Consider the following 20,257-nt stretch of genomic DNA (forward strand, 5'->3'; position numbering starts at 1 on the left):
CGAGCGGGGGGGAGGATGCCGGTTCGGAGTAGGCGGGAGGAGGTTTTAGCATGCGCTGTATACGCGTGTGCGCGCTATATTAATTTTTTTTTACATAAATTTGTGTTCCCCGTGTGCGCGTTTTACACGGGTGCGCGGTATATGGGTGAAAATACGGTACTATGTTATATCAAATCCCATCCCCTTTTCCCTATTATACTACCTATCTGTGGTTACAATCAAAGCAGTTTACGTTTTATGTTTTGTTGAGGACGGGCTGGAGAGCTGGGATGGTTTAGATGGGCTGGAGTGAGCTTTGACGGAGACTCCAATAGATAGAACCTAAGCACACTACTGGGCATGGCTCTTGGTTTCTGGCCCAGAAATATCTAAGAAAACGGACCATTTAAATTAAATGATTCATTTTTAGAGCGAGCAGACTGGATGGACCATTCGGGTTTTTATCTGCCGTCATTTGCTATTTTTTGTTGCTATCCTTATATACAGGTGCTTATTTTGTGCCTGGGGTAATGGAGGGTTAAGTGATTCCTATTGCAGTTCCTTGTGACTGTGAGCAAATCAAACCCAGCTCCTGTAGCTCTCGAACCACTGAACTAACAATTAGGCTAATATACTAGCAGGACTGGTTGAGTCGCCTTTATTAGAGAATGACGCGGGGACAAATTTTTCCCTGTGCCCGCAGAAACTCATTTTCCCGTCCCATCCCTGCGAGTTCTTTTCCTGTCCCTGCCCCATTTTTGTAAGCTCCGTCCTCATCTGCACAAGCTTCAAACACTTTAAAATCATAAGTGTTTGAGGCTTGTGCGGTTAAGGCAGAGCTTACAGGAATGGGACAGGGACAGGGGCAGCGACAAAACTCATGGGGATTGGATGGGGAAATTGAGTTCCTGTGGGGTCGTGGAAAAATTTGTCCCCATGTCATTCTCTAGCCTATATCACTACCCCTAATCCTCTCACATATATGCCATACTTCATTATGTCCTCCTTATTATCAAGTCAAGTTAGGGGTTTTTTTAATCACCAGCTGCTGTGGTAAAAGCTCCATCGCCCGTGGAACTCTTGTGAGCGTAGGAACTTTTACCGCAGAGGCTGGCAATAAAAATCCTAACTTGGCTTGATAAAAGGGGCCTATATTTGTCCATTAATTTCTGTGTTGCCATCCTGATTCCCAGTCTTGTATGGGGTTATTCACATGATGATGGTGGGACCTAATCACACACACAAAAAAGGCAGCTGCAGATGCAGGTCTGTAGTCATCATCTTTGACCATGTGTGAGCAAAGTCATACATTTAGTAAAAAGAAAATAAAACTAAGAATAAAAGAGAAAACCCAGGAAGACACGCTCAGGGAGGCATTCCTGGCACCCCCTGCTGGTTGACCTAAGCCACTGCTGTGGCATTGTCCAAGAAAACTCGGATGAGCGATAGCTCAGACGACCATCAAACTGGAGGAGAGCCAATCAAATCGCCCAAAGTTCCAGGTGATTGAAATGCTTATTATGATGTAAGGGACAGCAAAGCAAGGTGGCAATTCCAAAATAGTAGAATCAAAACAAATTTATTGATACAATACCCAGCAATTGGTGGCACAAATAACTAGACCTGATACAACTGTGTTTTCAGCAAGAAATTGCCTGCATCAGGGGTCACATTCAAACTGATGGAAAAAAGGAACGCCACTTAAAACCAGAGTAAATGTGCTAAAAAGTTAGAGATAATTCTATGAAGACTTGAAAGGTAACAAAATGCAGCTGTAGATAGCGATCCACTGTCACAAAGCTGGTTTCTAGTTCAATAGGAACGTTGATCTTGAACCAGTGGGTTTATGTATTGAGAGCCTAATTTGCATTTTTCCATTCTGTCTCCCTGGACTGTCCTGTACTCTTCAGTTATTCTCTCTACATGCGAAGTGGTAGGAATCTATGTTTGACTCATGTTTATTTCTCTTTTTTTTTTTTTGGGGGGGGGTTATTATCCAGTTAAGAGTCTTTTTAGCGCTGCAGAGGTTCCTGGTCTTGGGACATCTCTGCCTGCGAGAGAACAGACTTTCAGGTCAGAAGTCTGTAGTCAAGGGACGGCTTGAATGAACTTGAGTTTCCAAGTTTAGATTCTTAATATACCATCTATCAAATATATCTAAACGATTTACAGTAAAATGCTTTAAGTAAAAACAGCGTTAAAAGAAAAAATTTAAAAGATTTTCACAAACAATATTGAAATAACTAACATGAAACCAAGAGGATAAAGGGGAGGGGAATACATCATAACATCGAGATAAAGAATTTGGAGAGGGAGGGAAAAGGGGAAACACAATAGATTAGGAGGGAAATGCTAGGACTAGGGAGCGTGCATTTATGAAATTTTACAGGGTGGATGTAGTGTCAAAATGGGATACCGCCTTCAGAGCTTCAGTGCTGTCGGCAGGCTCATCTGTCCCACCCTAGATTTATGGTACTACTTTGATATGTTTTATTTTAAAAATTTCTATACCATTTAAACCTAAACAGATTACATATCTTTACATACATAGTTCAATAAAACAAAATCAAACAAACATGAACAAATAATTCTCAGAAAATCATGTAAGATGCAAGCAGTGTCTCACTTCTGGTTCACCACACAATTGTTTCCCACGTACTCACCTTTATAGGACCCCCAGGGACCCCTGAAGAAGACTTTTTGTGGATGATTTACTTTTATGTGGATGATTTTAGTGTACCTTTGGAACTTTGATACTTTCAAATAAAGTCCATTTGGGAACATCGTCACTCCACAGAGTTTTTTTGGTTTTCTCTGGATTTTCTTCTTTATGGATATTTTGGGGTCAATTCCTTTTGTTTTCAGCAAAAGAATAATCATGGAAATCAATTTCTTAAAAAATGCATTAACAAATAACTGAGTTTTAAGTAGTTTCTGAAGTTACCCTTGTCATAACATTTTCGTAACTGGCTGACATGCGATTTCCACAATTTGACCCCCCGCACAGCAAAAAACATTTTACTGGTCTCAGCATATTTTGGATTAGAATTTGTTTTTAATAGAGCTAAATTCTCATACAAGAATTGATGGCATATCATTATTGCTTTGTATTGAGATCTGAAAACAACACGCAGCCAGAGTAATTGTTGAAGAAAGGGCGAGATGTGATTGTATTTAAATACACCCATTATCAATCTTGCTTCTACGTTCTGCACAACTTGCAATGCAATGCCCTGTATCTTGTCTTTGTTATTCCAAGATACAGGACATTGCAATAATCAAGTCTTGATAATACGATTGCCTGAACAACTGTGCGTAAATCATTGGGCAACAATATTGGCTTTATACTGGTTCAAAACTGATGTTTCAATTGAACTGGAAGGGAAAATTATGTACCTATCTTGTTAATCTTTCTAGGAGAGAGGGTGGGCTTCAAGACTGGCATACCTATCATAATTCCTAGCTTGTTATTTGTTCTCGGACTTGTCTTTAGCACTGGACAGTTTGCTTTTTTCCTTGGCCTCTAGCAAGAGCTCAAATAAAAGATCACCTTTCTCAAGAAAACAGGAAATATCCGCAAGAATCCCATGATTATTAGTGCAGGATGCATTCAAGTAGGTGAACTGTTCCATCTCATTATGGATTATAAAGTGTTTATCATTGTTAAGGTTATTGTTTCTCGTGGAAAATCCCCCTACCCCTCCATTTTCTTTTTATTCTCCAGGGCTGACCACCTGCTTTGATAGGAACTGAGTACAGGGCAGCCCAGGGAGAAGGGAGGCTGAACAGAAAAATGCAAATGAAACTCTCTACATACACTCCGTGGGTGAAGGTGCATAAACTCACTGGTTTGTAGTTAGGGACTGACATTTCTATCTCCTAGAAAGAATATTATTAACAAGGTAGGTACATAATCTTCCTTTTCCAGATCGCTAGCTGCCGAAACACAGCTGCATCGGGTTTAGTTATTTGTGCTGCCAATTACTGGATATTATATAAACAGACTTGTTTTGGTTCTACTATTTTGGAATTGCCACTTTGCTTTGCCAACCCATACATCCTTCCATATGAGGCTGTTCCATCCTTCTTTGTTTTGCACCGTGCTTATTGTGATGCCCGCAGATTTAACTGCTATTCGTGTCCAAGAGCACCATGACATCTTGATGTTCCTTATTCCTTGCAACCAGTTAGGTTGCAAATGTTGGATAGTTCTAAATCTAATAGATTCTGGCACTGTTGTCTCGATATAGGGACACTGGATCATTTGCTATATTATTGTCCCTTGATACTCAGATTCTGGAAATCCATTTGTGGTCAAATTATTACGATATTGGAAGTTCCACTATTGCTATCATATGATATAATATTGTTTGGAACAATATTATTCCTCAAAAAACCAATTAATGCAAATCAGAATAAATTGCTCCTCATCATGACAGGAGTAGCCATGCCAACTGATAATGAAAAATTGGATAAGTTAAATTATAGTTTCTGGCGGGAATCATTATGTCAGATTTATAAATTTGAAACCATTAATTCTTTACAGAGGGGACACCATAGCAAATTTAAGGAAATTTGGGACCCGTTAACAAAATATTGTAAGATATGAATGTGAATTATTAGCATTATTTCCCTTTGATTCATGAAAGATTGTTATACATATCCAGGAGGGGTGGGGGGAGGGCTAGGGTGGGGGAGGGAGTTAAATAGCTGTATATTATTTATTGGTATAGAGTGCAGTATGTTATATTACTTGATTGTTCATATGTTTGCACTATGTATTTGACTTTAAAAATGAATAAAATTTTTTTAAAATGAAGAAACAGATATTTAGCTTGAGAAAAGTGCACCGTTCACCATAACGCACTATTTTTAACACTATGTATTTGAATTCACTTTCAGCTGAGGTCCCAAAAGAACAGTATGGGCAGAGTTGAAGCAAAAGCTAAGAAGAGTGAGCAGCTCTTAGATGATCTAAAGGTAAGTGAACGAGAGGAGTAGTGCACTTATCTCAAGAGAGGTTTTATTCTTGAAGGGTATTAACATAGAACGAAATATTTTCCAGAGAAAGGAAAATGGTAAAACAAGAGGACGTAATTTGAGGTTAAGGGGTGGTAGATTCAAGAGCAATGTTAGGAAATTCTGCTTTACGGAGAGGATGGTAGATGCCTGGAATGCACTCCCGAGAGAGGTGGTGGAGAGGAAAACGGTGACGGAGTTCAAAGAAGTGTGGGATGAACACAGAGGATCTAGAATCAGAAAATAGTATTAAATATTGAACTAAGGCCAGTACTGGGCAGACTTGCACGGTCTGTGTCTGTATATAGCCATATGGGGGAGGATGGGCTGGAGTAGGTTTTGACGGAGATTTCGGCAGTTGGAACTCAAACACAGTACCGGGTAGAGCTTTGAATTCTTGCCCAGAAGAAGCTAAGAAGAAAAAATTAAATTGACTCAAGTTGGGTAGACTGAATGAACCATTCGGGTCTTTATTGCCGTCATGTACTATGTTACTATGTTTATGTAACTATGAGACAAGCAGGGGAAATGCAGGCACACTTGCTGGTGAAGTTCTTTGACTGAGCCTGTATGCCGGTGCTCTCCCCTAGCTACAGTAGGTTTGGTTTGTTTGATTTTTAAACTACTGAGCATGTGCGGACCTTGCCTCCTGAGCTCCACCCCCTGTCTATTCAGTTATGTCAGCTTAGGTAACAAATGTTCTTGAGGGGATGGAGGGTGGGCAAGTGTGGTTGCATTCCCTTGCTGTCTATGGAGAACACCTGTTACAGGTAAGCAACTTTGCTCTTCAGATGCTTGCTATATTTTTGGGGGGCCATCTGGCGTGGAGGAACTGCACAGATGGAATACAGCAGCAGACTATGAACTAGTGGAGCCTGATTGGGAGCACACATCCCAATTATAGTGATTTAACAACTGGACAGTGTATTTTTTTTAATCCTAGAAAACATACAGAAATCATTGCCTCACCATCTGCATCCATTTTAAAGATCCAACATACTTTTGAGAATATTTTAGTGCTGCAGTATATAAAATCTTTCCCTGAAAATGGGTGTGATCAGCCTGCTACATTGAGGTATGAGCGCTACGCCGTGCACTCATGTCGTGTGTTAGCATCTTACTGTTGCAACTGACTTTGCCTGTCTTTTTTTTCTTTCTAGACTGCTTCACTGAGTTGCATTGAGCAGAAACTGCAGCTAATTTTCTCAAATACAGCAGAGCCCAACTCCCAGATTACTGTTGGACAAATAGCCGCAATCCTGGTGAGCCGGTGTGCAGCTGAGCCAACCTTCTACCCGCGGGATATATTGATACAGCTGGTGCAGACACGACAGCTTTCCTACAGGTGACGGCTTGGTTCAAATCACAGCAGAAAGCATAATACCTGAGAAAAGAGGTTGAAACGTGCTGCAGTGTGCAAAACTTCACACTTTTTGCCAGAATAACTTTTTGGAATTTGCCAAACCGAAATGTAACCACAAGGATCAAGTTTAAATTAGGCATAACTGCCTTTAAGATCCTGAAGACAATACCCCCAGCTACCTAACAGAGTTGGCTGCCTACTCCAGGGTGCCTCCCAACAGATATTCCACCGAAAATCTTTTATTTTGTTATTGCATGCTGGGAATTTCAAGTCTACCAGGCCAATTACCTTATCCATCCCATATCAATTAGCAAAATGTTGGAATCAACTATCACTTATACTACAATCTTGTGACCACTATCTCAGATTCAGAAAACTTTGAAAAGCATTTTTTTCTCTATCATCCCTCCAGACTGGCATAGACGGATGGGTTTGTGCTCCTCTGCCAGCAGGTGGAGACTGAGAACACATTGACTTTTGGCAGTGGTACAAATGGGCTGTGCAGTCCCATCTACAATCAGTCTGTTCTCAGATTCAGAAAACTTTTAAATAATAATAATAACTTTATTCTTGTATACCGTCATACCACATTAGTTGTAGGCGGTTTACATCAAGAGGACTGTACAAACAGCGAACATACACATCTTATGGTATAACTGTAATAATCGAGCGACTTACAAGTTTCTCAGTTAGATAGAATTTTACTGTATCTTTCAAGTAACAAATTTATCAAATAAGTAAGTTTTTGTTTTTTTTGTTTTAATTATTTATTTATTCAATTTTCAAAAATACAATTCAAGATACAGAAAGCTTTAAGTCAAGAAAATAAAACCACAACAATATTATAAATTCAGGAATACCAATTAACTTAAATCAGCTCAAGTCCACAAAAGATCCAAAATGTAATTATAAACGGAAAAAAGCAAAGAAATATTATTAAAGAAAGTAATGCAAGTCAGCTGGTAAGGACATCTTAAATATTCTATACTCCTCCATTCTTTTCCTTCTCCAGCCGAGAAAGAGAAAGGAAAGTTGTCAACTGGTAAGGCTCAAAGAAAACATATTTTTGGGAATTATATTGTATAACGCATTTACATGGATATCGCAGGAAAAAAGTTGCTCCAAGAGCTATAATTCCCGATTTTAACATAAGAAACTCTTTTCTTCGCCGTTGTGTATCCCTGGCTAAATCTGGGAACATTTGTATTTTGAGTCCCATAAATTCTTTTGCTTTATTTTTAAAGAAAAGTCTCAAAATCCAATTCTTATCCAATGTTAAAGCTAAAGTTGCCACTAATGTTGCAGGAGTAGCCATTTCTTTATCTGATAGTTCCAATAATGCCGATACATCTATTGGTCCATGGTTATCTTCCTGTTGCTGAATTTGATTTTTCTTGGGAAGATAGTACACCTGTGTAAATGGAGGTAATGAACCCTCAGGAACTTCTAATATTTCCGTCAGGTATCGTTTTAACATCTCTCGCGGAGTAATTGTTGTAATTCGTGGAAAATTAATCAGTCTGATATTGTTGCCTCTTGAAAAATTTTCAAATGTTTCAATCTTCCTTCTTAAGTTTACATTGTCCTTAATTAAAGTCTCTTGAAGCTGTTTGGAAGATTTTAATTCATTTTTGATACTGTCTAAAGATGTATTTGAGTCAGCAATATCTTGCTTTATTAAGGTAATTTCTTTTTCTTGGTCTTTCATTTTCCCCTCCACTTGCACTTGTTGAACATTAATTGTTTTCACCATATTTGCCACCAGGTCCCACAAGGCATCTAAAGTAACTTCTTGGGGCTTAACTATGGTAGGAATTTGTAAATGAGTAATCAAAAGTTTGTGCTCACCATTCGACCGCTCTCCTCCACTTCCCTCTGCTTGAGTAGGTCCAGTTTCAGTTGTTACAGCACTCCCGACCATATTCAGGCTCTCCTGCAAAACCTGTGAGCCTGAATCGGCTTCCTCAACACAGCTCCGCGCAGCCTCTAGGGGAGAGCTCATCCCGACTTCCGGTGAGCTCTCGACCCCTGGGGAGCTGGTTGCACGGGGGTGCAGAGGAGGAGGTCTTACGTCGGGGCTCAAAGTGGTCTCAAGACTTCGGTGAGACACCTCCGTTCCGTTCCCACGGGGCGTCTCTAACTGCAGTCCCGACGTCATCATGGTGCCCTGGAATCGCCGAAACAGCGCTTCTATGTTGCCGGAGGTAGGTGTTCCGGAGCGCAGGGAGGCCCCACCGGAGCTCTTTCCCCTTCTTTTCGGCATTTTAGAATGCAAGGAAACCAAACAAAACAGCTCAGTAGAGCTCAGAAACTTCAACTGTGGCGTCTGTTCGGCGACCTGCTTCAGCGGCTTGCATCCGCGGCCATCTTGGATCCATGTAACAAGTAAGTTTTCAACAACTTTCTGAAAGAATAATATGACTGAGCTTGTGGCATCAAAGTATTCCACCAAGTATTCATTTTTCCTGCCTGATAAGCGAATGTTTTTTCTAAGAATATCATAACGACAGGCTTTTGGTGTCGGAAACGCAAACCAATAATTTTTCCGAGTGTATTTTTGGGATTTAAATATTTCAAAATGGGAGATGAGATAAGCAGGAGCCAAACCAAATAATGCTTTAAAGCAGATACAGCCAAATTTAAATAAAACTCTGGCTTCAAACGGTAGCCAATGCAGTTGTTGATAATAAGGGCTAATGTGATCATATTTTTTTAGCCCAAAAATCAAACGGTCCGCTACATTTTGTATTAATCTCATTCTATTGATGATTTTTTTTTTAGATGACCCTAGATAAATAATGTTACAATAATCCAAAGTTGATACTATCGAGGACTGAACCAGCAACCTAAAAGAGGTTAGATCAAAATATTTTTTGATTGTACAGAGTTTCCAAAGGACTGAAAAACATTTTTTTAATCATTAGGTCTGTGTGATCTTCCAACGTTAAGTGTCGCTCTAACGTTATGCCCAGTATTTTAATGGAAGTGGCTAAAAAGAAATTCTGACCTTTAAGATTGAGAACACTTTCTTTGATTTTATGATTTTATCTTTGATTTTATCAAAGCATTTCTTTACCAACTCAGGGTGCCAGCCCTGAAGTAGCTGAAATGGTAAATTGTAAAAAAACGTTTCTAAACTGTAATGTAACTCCTGGGACATAACGATGAGCTAGTGATGACCTACTTGAGCTTGTAACTATGGCCTAACTGTATTAATAGTTGTACTGAGCTACCTGTACTAGCAACCCTATTAAATGTCAACGTCAAAATTGTCCATTGTAACTTCCTGGATAACTGACCCAACCTCTTGTAATGTAATCCGACCTTGAACTGAATAGGTAAAGGCAAAATAAAAAACCTGATTAATATAACATATTTGCCTATAAATCATGATGTTAGGAGTTTAGTTAGAATAATAATAATAAATTTTATTTTTATATACCGCCTGACCAGGAATGGATCTAGGCGGTTCACAACAAGTAAAACTGAACATGCAGAGAAAAATACAATTTAAAAGTGGAAATACATCAGATAATAAACATGCATAAGCTGTAAGTTCTAGGGCATGATCTCAGTCCTTCTCTGTTAATGCTGTTTTACTTTGAACAAATCACTGCCTCCAGGAGCTGGTTCAGAGCAAGGTATCTTGACTTTGCTGCTCAACACATCACATGTAGGGGTCCTTTTATTAAGCTGTGGTTAAAAATTGGTCTTGGCTTTTCCCTTGCACTAAGGCCGATTTCCCCCCCCCCCCCCTGTTTTCCAATCAAAGGCATGCAAAGCAAAAAAATATGAGCTGCAAAAATAGACCTCCACCTCTCAAATCTGCTGACCACGATACCCAACTACAAAACATTCAGGAAAGAACTGAAAACCCTACTATTCAAGAAACTTGTCAAATGATCTAACCAAACCGTATCAACCCTTCCCAGATCCCGACGCATACTATAGCTATCAACCTTGTGATCTCCCTGGGAATGCCCAGGCTAATCTCTTGTAAACAGCCTAGAACTGAAAGGTATTGGCAGGATAGAAGACATGAATGTAATGTTTAGGTTTAATTAGTTTTGTAGCCCATCCTCCCAGTGTAGCCCAGATCAGGGTATATGAATACATCCATATTTATCTTGACAAACACATAACAAATTATGGTCTTCTTTTACGAAGCTGTTAAGCGCGGGCCGCTGCGGTAACTGTCCCAAAGCCCATAGGGATTTAATGGGCTTCTACGCTGTTGCCATGTGGCAGCTGCTAGCATAGCTTTGTAAAAAGGAGGGGTATTTTAATACAATAATACCATCATAATAAATCTAAATTTAAATGGCACCTTCTCATCAAAATTTAAAATCCAATTTACTATTTCTAGTTGAATCATATTTACAATACCTCTTAACAATGAACTCGGCCACTTATTTATAAACCAAACAAATGTGTTTTAACAGCTCTTCGAAAAAAAACATCAAATTGTCTAGCAATCTGATGGACACAGAGAGTTTGTTCCACAGCTTAGTCACAAACTGGGAGAAGGCTCATTTACGAGCACCCTCTAGACCAGTGGTCTCAAACTTGCCTGCCAGGTGCTATTTTGAGGTCCTCGGTATGTTTATCATAATCACAAAAGTAAAATAAAACAGTTTCTCGATCATTTCTCTCTTTAGCTATAAATTACAATATTATTATTAAGACTTAGCCAAAAGGAAAGATTTATAAACTATAAAGAGTTTTACCTCATGCAAAATTGTCATTTCTTTAATAAGACTTTAACTATTTTTTTCTGAGGCCCTCCAAGTACTGACAAATCCTAAATGTGGCCCTGCAAAGGGTTTGAGTTTGAGACCACTGGCTTAACTGTAACCATGACATCCTGTTTGTCTTTGGGAAGCAGAGCTGAGATTGTGACGTCATAATGCCTCATTCCACCAATAAGAGCCAGCCTCATCAATGAAGTCACAATGGCTTGATTGTCCTGTTCTCCCCTCTGCCCTCCCACCCAGCCAGTTGATTAACCGTTCCCCTTAAATCAGTGGTCTCAAACTCGCGGCCTGCCAGGTCCTATTTTGAGGCCCTCGATATGTTTATCATAATCACAAAAGTAAAATAAAACAGTTTCTTGATCAAATGTCTCTTTAGCTATAAATGACAATATTATTATTAAGACGTAGCCAAAAGGAAAGATTTATAAACTATAAAGAGTTTTATCTCATGCAAAACTGTCATTTCTTTAATAAGACATTAACTATTGTTTCTGAGGCCCTCCAAGTACCTACAAATCCAAAATGTGGCCCTGCAAAGGGTTTGAGTTGGAGACCACTGTTATAGATTAAGCATTTTCACAGAGGGGATACAGAAACGTTTCTCTTGGTGTGGAACGCAAGGACCACTTTGGATGATTTACAGGTAACTTCTCCAGCATGTAATTTGGAACCATATCATGAGAGTTTAAAAGCTAACACTAAAACCTTTAAAATGCATCTTTTTTTTAATTTATTTATTTTTTTTCTAACCAAAAGCCAATGAGCATCAAATAAAGCAGAAGAAATATGGTCAAAAAGACCTAGGGCTCCTTTTACGAAGCTGTGTTAGCAGTTTTAGCGTACGCAGCTTTTTAGTGCACGCTAAACCCACACTACGCGGCTAGAACTAACGCCAGCTCAATGCTGGCGTTAGCGTCTAGCGCGGCCGGCAGTTTAGCACACGCTATTACGCGTGTTAAACCGCAAACGCGGCTTCATAAAAGGAGCCCTTAGATTTTTCAAGAGTCTCACTGCAGCATTTTGCACCCTCTACAAATGATGCAAATTTTTGTCTGATAACCCAACAAGCAAGCCATTACAATAATCCATACATGACAATACAAAAACATACAGCGATTGAGCAAAATCACTTTCAGAAAAATACATCCAAACTTTTTGCAGCTGACGTAGGTAGTAAAAAGAAAGACACCAATTCTGATTAGTTAAAGTAAGACCAGCATCTAATACTATACCCAAACTACGTATTTGGTCTTTGGATACCAGAGTTGAGGGGCAGCCAAGTATATTGTCAAGTGTGTCTTCCCATAATAATTCTGTTTTAGAAGAATTTAACTGCAGTGTATTGGAAGTCATCCAATCTTTAATGTTGCCATTATCAAAAATTAGTGTGCAGTTTCTTACCACCACCTGTTTTGTAGATGGTAAGTCTCCCACGCTAACCAACGTGCGGTAATGTAGCTGCACTGATTTGTGCTGTCACGCCCACTTCCACACCTCCTCTGAGAAAAATAAAGGAAAATTGCTTCCTTTATCCATAGTATTTGGGAATTTACGTAATCCAGCTATGAAGTTAATATTGTCTGTGTAAAAAATGTCAGTCTAGAGAAATATTTTAAAAACAAAAAATCTGAATGATCCATGAACTTGTCTTTGTCTCTCAGCTTATGTCCTGATCTGATGGCCATTGCCTTGGAAAAATCGGATGTCTGTGTGCTGCAACGCTGCCTTCAGCAGTTCCCTGACATTCCTGAAGCAATCACGTGTGCTTGCTTAAAGACTTTCTTGAGGTGAGAGTGATAATCTATTCCTTATTGCATTAATGTTTCATAAAAAGAAATATGAGATCTATTCAAAGAGTTCCAGGACAGTTTACATTACATTACATTAGTGATTTTTATTCCGCTTGTACCTTGCGGTTCAAAGCGGATTACATAAGAAGAGAACTGGACATTTCCAGGAGGATACATGACATTGGAGAATACAGGTTGAGGGTATAGACTTAATAACAGAATGAGTGTATAGACATAATAACTTTGGAAGATAAATCAGGTTACATTACATTACATAGCAAATTGTCTGTAATTTGAATTGAATTGCGTGCCAATGGGAAGTTCTTTTGAGAAGCACTAGGCAGCGTTGAGTAGTTTGAACATCACGAGTAATCTCCTTTTTTCTGTTTGTTGATATCTGTTTTCATCTCCAAGCTACAGAAGTTTTTGTGAAAGTGTATTTATCCCAGGACAAGCAGGCAGCATATTCTTAACACATGGGTGACGTCACCGACGGAGCCCTCGGTACGGACCTTTTTAACTAGAAGTTTCTAGTTGGCCGCACCGCGCGTGCGCGAGTGCCTTCCCGCCCGACGGAGGAGTGCGTGGTCCCCAGTTTCTTCGTTTCCGCGGAGCGAAGAAGACGCGTGTGTTTTTTCAACGGCCGTTGAAACCACTTTTTTGCCTTCCCGCTCGCGCTTTTTTCCTTCTTTTTTCTTCCTTTACCTTCGGGTTTATTTTTCTTTGATTTGCAAAAAAAAAAAAACAAAACTTTGCTTTTTTTTTCCCTTTTCTTTCGTTTTTGCCCCGGCGGGGCCTGTTGCCAGTATACAGGCCTCGGGCTTCGATTTTGCGGAGGCTATCTTCCCCTTCATGCCCCCGCAGGTCGGTTTTAAGAAGTGCCAGCGGTGTGCACGCCCGATCTCCATCACTGACCCACACAATTGGTGTTTGCAGTGTCTGGGTCCGGAGCATCGGGCGGACTCCTGCACCCGCTGTGCTACTCTTCAAAAAAGAACCCTTAAAAACCGAAGAATTCAGCAAACTCTCCTCTTCGGCACCGAGTCGGCGATGGACTCCTCACCTTCAACAGCGGTACCTCAGAAATCGGCACCGTCGTCCTCGACACCGACCGACCCCGCATCGGCGTCACTGGCGCCAGGTAAGCCGGCTAAGAAGCCTTCCTCTTCCCTCGAGCGCCCTCCGGCTACGGTGGCGACACCGTCCCTACCGGCATCGCACCGGTCCCGCAAACGCTCCGCCCCGATCTCGGTGAGTGCCTCGTCATCGGCCTCCTCATCGCCGGGGCGTGGAGCGGCATCTAAGGAACCGAAGAAAAAGAAAGCGGTTCCGATGCCACCCCTAGATGACCGTATCTCGGCCATCTTAAAGGCTCAACTCCAAGAACAGTTGAAGAAACAACTTGAACAACTGTTGCCCACTATCCTGGCACCGCTCCTTCCGGTACCAGACCGGCCCGAGCCCCGTACCGAGCCCCCGGTGTCCACCCCTTCGGTACCGGTGAACACATCCATGCCGATCCTTTCGGCCCAACAACTTCCCGGCGATCCGGTGGTTCATTCTCATGCCACATTGGATCCTCCTCGGCACCAGGCGGTACGGCATTCTTCTCGGGACCGAGATAGACGCCGGTCGTCCTCCCCTGGTACCGTTTCGGTGCGCTCTGGAAAATCCTTGTCCAAAACTCGACATACCGCACCCTCCACCCCGGTGTCTCGACCAGAAGTCAGGGACCCTGACTTATGGGAGGAAACTCCTCTCGGTACCGAGGAGGATCCCTCCTCATCTGATGAGGAACCATCGGCACCCGATGCCATCTCTAAACCAGAGCAGTCCTCATTTTCCAAATTTTTGAGAGAAATGTCTGCTGCCCTATCCCTTCCTCTGGAATCGGACTCAAAAAAGTCTCAAGCCTTTCTAGAGGCTCTAGACTTTGAGCAACCTCCTAAGGAGTTCCTCAAACTTCCCGTGCATGACATTCTACGGGAAACGTTCTACAAAAACTTGGAAAATCCCCTCACGGTACCGGGAGCCCCCCGTAAACTGGACAACCTTTACCGTGTCATTCCCATTCCTGGATTCGACAAATCTCAATTGCCCCATGAGTCCCTTCTGGTTGAATCCACCCTAAAAAAGACTCAGGGCTCCAGTGTCTATGCCTCTACCCCTCCTGGCAGAGAAGGTAAAACCATGGACAAGTTTGGCAAGAGGCTTTACCAGAATGCCATGCTTGCAAACAGGGCAAACAACTATTCCTTCCATTTTTCCTTCTATCTCAAACATTTGGTCCAACAACTGTCTGCCCTCCAAAAGTACCTTCCTGAGCGCAAGGTCCCGCTATTCCAACAGCACATCTCTAGCCTTCTCCAAATGCGCAAGTATATGGTCCGCTCGATATACGACTCCTTCGAGCTTACCTCTCGGGCCTCTGCCATGGCCGTAGCCATGCGTCGCTTGGCCTGGCTCAGAGTCTCCGACCTGGACATCAACCACCAGGATCGTCTGGCCAACGCCCCCTGTCTCGGGGATGAGCTTTTTGGAGAGTCACTGGATTCCACCACCCAGAAACTCTCTGCCCATGAAACCAGGTGGGACACCCTGATCAAGCCGAAAAAGAAGGCACCGCCTACCCGACCTTATCGGCCACAAACATCTTATCAACGGAGATTCTCAGCCAGACCACTCAACCCGCCCCCCCAGCAATCTCGGCGGCCCCGTCAACAGCAACATCATGCTCAGGCTCGATCTCAGGCCACTCAACCCTCTAAGCCTTCTCAGCCTACTAAACAAACTCAGCCCTTTTGACTCTTCTCTCCAGGGCATAGCCAGTCATCCACCCTTGCTACCTCTTCCACAACCCATCGGAGGTCGTCTCACCATTTTCTCCAGCCGTTGGGAAGTCATTACGTCGGACCAGTGGGTCCTCAACATCATCCGCCACGGCTACTCTCTCAACTTCCAGACTCTACCTCCGGACAACCTTCCCGTAGAGTCTGCTTCAAACTCATCTCAAACCCCCCTCCTCCTGAGGGAGGTTCAATCCCTCCTCCTTCTCAATGCCATCGAAGAAGTACCTCCAGATCAAAGGGGTCAGGGATTCTACTCCCGCTACTTCCTGGTCCCCAAAAAGACGGGAGACCTCCGTCCCATTCTCGATCTAAGGGACCTCAACAAGTGTCTAGTCAAGGAGAAGTTCAGAATGCTCTCCCTTGCCACGCTTTACCCTCTTCTTTCTCAACACGACTGGCTATGTTCCCTGGACCTCAAAGAGGCCTACACTCACATCTCCATCAACCAGAATTCTCGCCGCTACCTACGGTTCCAGGTACTGCACCACCACTATCAGTACAAGGTGCTACCGTTCGGACTAGCTTCCTCACCCAGGGTCTTCACCAAGTGCCTTATTGTGGTAGCGGCCTTCCTCAGGTCTCACAACCTCCAGGTGTTCCCCTACTTGGACGATTGGTTGGTGAAAGCACCTTCATCTCAACTCGTGCTACAAGCCACTCATCACACCATCTCTCTCCTCCACCTCCTGGGATTCGAGATCAACTACCCCAAGTCGCACTTGCTTCCCACCCAGCGACTTCAATTCATTGGAGCAGTTCTGGACACCACGCTAATGAGGGCCTTTCTCCCCTCCGATCGCCAGCGGACCCTGCTCCATCTCTGCCGTCAGGTACTCATGCACCCCTCCATCCCTGCCCGACAGATGATGGTCCTACTGGGTCACATGGCCTCGACGGTGCATGTCCTTCCTCTGGCACGCCTCCACCTTCGTACGCCTCAGTGGACTCTCGCCAACCAATGGTCACAGACTACGGACCTTCTTTCTCATCCCATCTCTGTGACATCATCTCTTCAGCAATCTCTCCAATGGTGGTTGAACTCCTCAAATCTTTCCAGGGGTCTGCTTTTTCATCTGCCCCCCCACTCTATGATCATCACCACAGATGCGTCCCCCTACGCGTGGGGAGCTCACCTAGGAGATCTACGCACCCAGGGACTTTGGACCCCACAGGAGCGTCGTCATCACATCAATTTCCTGGAACTCAGAGCCATGTTCTATGCCCTCAAGGCTTTCCAACATCTCCTCTGCCCTCAAGTCCTCCTCCTTTGCACGGACAATCAAGTCGCCATGTACTACATAAACAAGCAAGGCGGCACCGGATCTCGCCCCCTTTGTGTGGAGGCTCTGCGCATCTGGACCTGGGCCACGGACCGCAATCTTTTTCTCAGGGCGGTCTATATCCAGGGCGAACAGAACTCTCTGGCCGACAATCTCAGTCGCATCCTTCAACCCCACGAGTGGACGTTGGACCCTCCGACTCTGCTCTCCGTCTTTGCTCGATGGGGCACTCCGCAGGTGGACCTCTTTGCAGCACCTCACAATCATCAGCTGCCCCAATTCTGCTCCAGACTCTTCTCTCCTCACCGTCTGGCCCCGGATGCATTCCTGCTCGATTGGAGGGATCGGTTCCTGTATGCCTTCCCTCCACTTCCTCTGATGTTGCGGACCTTGTCTAAACTCCGCAAAGACCACGCCACCATGATTCTTATCGCACCTCGGTGGCCTCGCCAACACTGGTTCTCACTCCTGCTCCAGCTCAGCTCCAGGGAACCCATTCTACTTCCTGTGTTTCCTACTCTACTTACGCAACGGCATCAGTCTCTGCTACATCCCAATCTGTCTTCGCTCCACCTGACAGCTTGGTTTCTCTCGGGCTGACCTCTCCGGAGAATCTATCTCAACCGGTCCGCCTCATTTTGGACGCTTCCAGGAAACCGGCCACTCTCCAATGTTACCATCAGAAGTGGACCAGATTTTCATCCTGGTGTCTCCGGCATCATCAAGAACCCACCTCCTTAGCGGTGGAAACTGTCTTGGAATATTTGCTCTCACTGTCCAACTCTGGCCTCAAAACTACCTCCATCAGAGTCCACCTCAGTGCCATCACTGCGTTTCATGAGCCTATTCTCGGAAAACCTCTCACGGCTCATCCTCTGGTTTCCAGATTCATGAGAGGACTCTTCAACATCAAACCGCCTCTCAAGCCTCCTCCTGTCGTCTGGGACCTGAATGTGGTTCTCTCAGCTCTCATGAAACCTCCGTTTGAGCCTCTTGCCACAACTTCTCTCAGGCTTCTTACCTGGAAGGTGCTTTTCCTAATTGCCATCACCTCTGCCAGGAGGGTTAGCGAACTGCATGCACTGGTTGCCGACCCACCTTTCACTGTTTTTCACCATGACAAGGTTGTTCTGCGTACCCACCCTAAATTCCTTCCCAAGGTGGTCTCAGCTTTTCACCTCAACCAGTCCATTGTGCTGCCCGTCTTCTTCCCTAAGCCTCATTCGCATCCTGGGGAACAGGCGTTGCACACGCTGGATTGTAAGCGTGCCCTTGCTTACTATCTTGATCGTGCCAGAGCTCACCGAACAGCCCCTCAGCTCTTTTTGTCTTTCGACCCCAACCGTCTGGGTCGTCCTGTCTCCAAACGGACACTTTCAAATTGGCTTGCTGCCTGTATTGCTTTCTGCTACGCTCGGGCCGGTCTCTCACTGGAAGGAACTGTCACGGCCCACAGAGTCCGAGCTATGGCTGCTTCTGTGGCTTTCCTCCGCTCCACGCCCATCGAGGAAATCTGCAAGGCGGCCACTTGGTCCTCAGTTCACACGTTCACTACTCACTACTGTCTGGATGCGTTCTCCAGACGGGATGGGCACTTCGGCCAATCTGTGTTACAAAATTTATTTTCCTAATGGCCAACCATCCCACCTCCCTCTTTGTTAGCTTGGAGGTCACCCATGTGTTAAGAATATGCTGCCTGCTTGTCCTGGGATAAAGCACAGTTACTTACCGTAACAGGTGTTATCCAGGGACAGCAGGCAGATATTCTTACGTCCCACCCACCTCCCCGGGTTGGCTTCTTAGCTGGCTTATCCTAACTGGGGACCACGCACTCCTCCGTCGGGCGGGAAGGCACTCGCGCACGCGCGGTGCGGCCAACTAGAAACTTCTAGTTAAAAAGGTCCGTACCGAGGGCTCCGTCGGTGACGTCACCCATGTGTTAAGAATATCTGCCTGCTGTCCCTGGATAACACCTGTTACGGTAAGTAACTGTGCTTTTTGTGATCGGCGATTTTTTTATCATGTGAGACCTCAATGAGCAATGCTAGAGTGTGAAGTTCTGTTTTAAATTGGGTAGAACATAAGAACATAAGTAATGCCTCTGCTGGGTCAGACCAGAGGTCCATCATGCCCAGCAGTCCTCTCACATGGCGTCCCATCAGGTCCAGGACCTGTATAGTAATCCTCTATCTTTACCCTTCTATCCCCTTTTCCTTCAAGAAATCATCCAATCCCTTCTTGAACCCCAAAACCGTACTCTGTCCTATCACACCCTCTGGAAGCTCATTCCAGGTGTCCACCACCCTCTGGGTGAAGAAGAACTTCCTAGCATTGGTTCTGAATCTGTCCCCTTTTAATTTTTCTGAATGCCCTCTCGTTCTTGTAGTTTTTGAAAGTTTGATGAATCTGTCCCTCTCCACTTTCTCTATGCCCTTCATGATCTTGTAAGTCTCTATCATATCCCCTCTAAGTCTCCGCTTTTTCAGGGAAAAGAGCCCGTTTCTCCAATCTTTCAGCGTATGAAAGGTTTTCCATACCTTTTATCAAGCGTGTCGCTCTCTTCTGAACCCTCTCGAGTATCGCCATATCCTTCTTTAGGTACTGCGACCAATATTGGATGCAGTACTCCAGATGCGGGAGCACCATTGCCTGATAACAACAGCAGGATAACTTCTTTCGTTCTGATTATACCTAGCATTCTATTCGCTTTCTTAGCAGCCGCTGCACACTGTGCCGACGGCTTTATTGTCTTGTCCACTATTACCCCTAAGTCCCTTTCTTGGGTACTTTCACTCAATGACAGCCCTCCCATCATGTAGCTGTACCTCAGGTTTCTGTTTCCTACATGCAAGACTTTATATTTCTCTACATTGACCTTCATCTGCCATCTCGTCGCCCACTCCCCTGGTTTGTTCAGGTCCCTTTGTAAATCTTCAGTCTTCTATAGTCCTAGCCCCATTAAATAGTTTGGTGTCGTCTGCGAATTTTATTACTTCGCACTTTGTCCCTGTTTCTAGATCATTTATAAATACATTGAATAGCAGTGGTCCAAGCACCGACCCCTGCAGAACACCACTCGTGACCCTCCTCCAATCCGAGTAGTGGCCTTTCACTCCTACCCTCTGCTTCCTACCTGCCAAACAATTCTTGATCCATCTGTGTACGTCTCCTTCCACCCCATGGTTCTTCAAGTTTATTAGGATTTTATATACCACCTATCAAG

The 20,257-nt window shown here is 43.7% G+C and overlaps 1 protein-coding gene across 2 annotated transcripts in view; it reads left to right on the forward strand.

The window, feature by feature from the left end:
- NOL11 (nucleolar protein 11) overlaps positions 1–20,257 on the forward strand; it is a 76,832-nt gene that overhangs the window by 32,552 nt on the left and 24,023 nt on the right. For both annotated transcript variants that reach the window (XM_033961489.1, XM_033961490.1), the window contains exons 11-13: positions 4,882–4,959; positions 6,159–6,343; positions 12,777–12,902. In XM_033961489.1, coding sequence (XP_033817380.1) covers positions 4,882–4,959; positions 6,159–6,343; positions 12,777–12,902 — 389 coding nt within the window. The remainder of the gene's footprint in view (positions 1–4,881; positions 4,960–6,158; positions 6,344–12,776; positions 12,903–20,257) is intronic.

The sequence above is a fragment of the Geotrypetes seraphini genome, chromosome 10 (assembly GCF_902459505.1).
Source record: "Geotrypetes seraphini chromosome 10, aGeoSer1.1, whole genome shotgun sequence".
Classification (NCBI taxonomy): domain Eukaryota; kingdom Metazoa; phylum Chordata; class Amphibia; order Gymnophiona; family Dermophiidae; genus Geotrypetes; species Geotrypetes seraphini.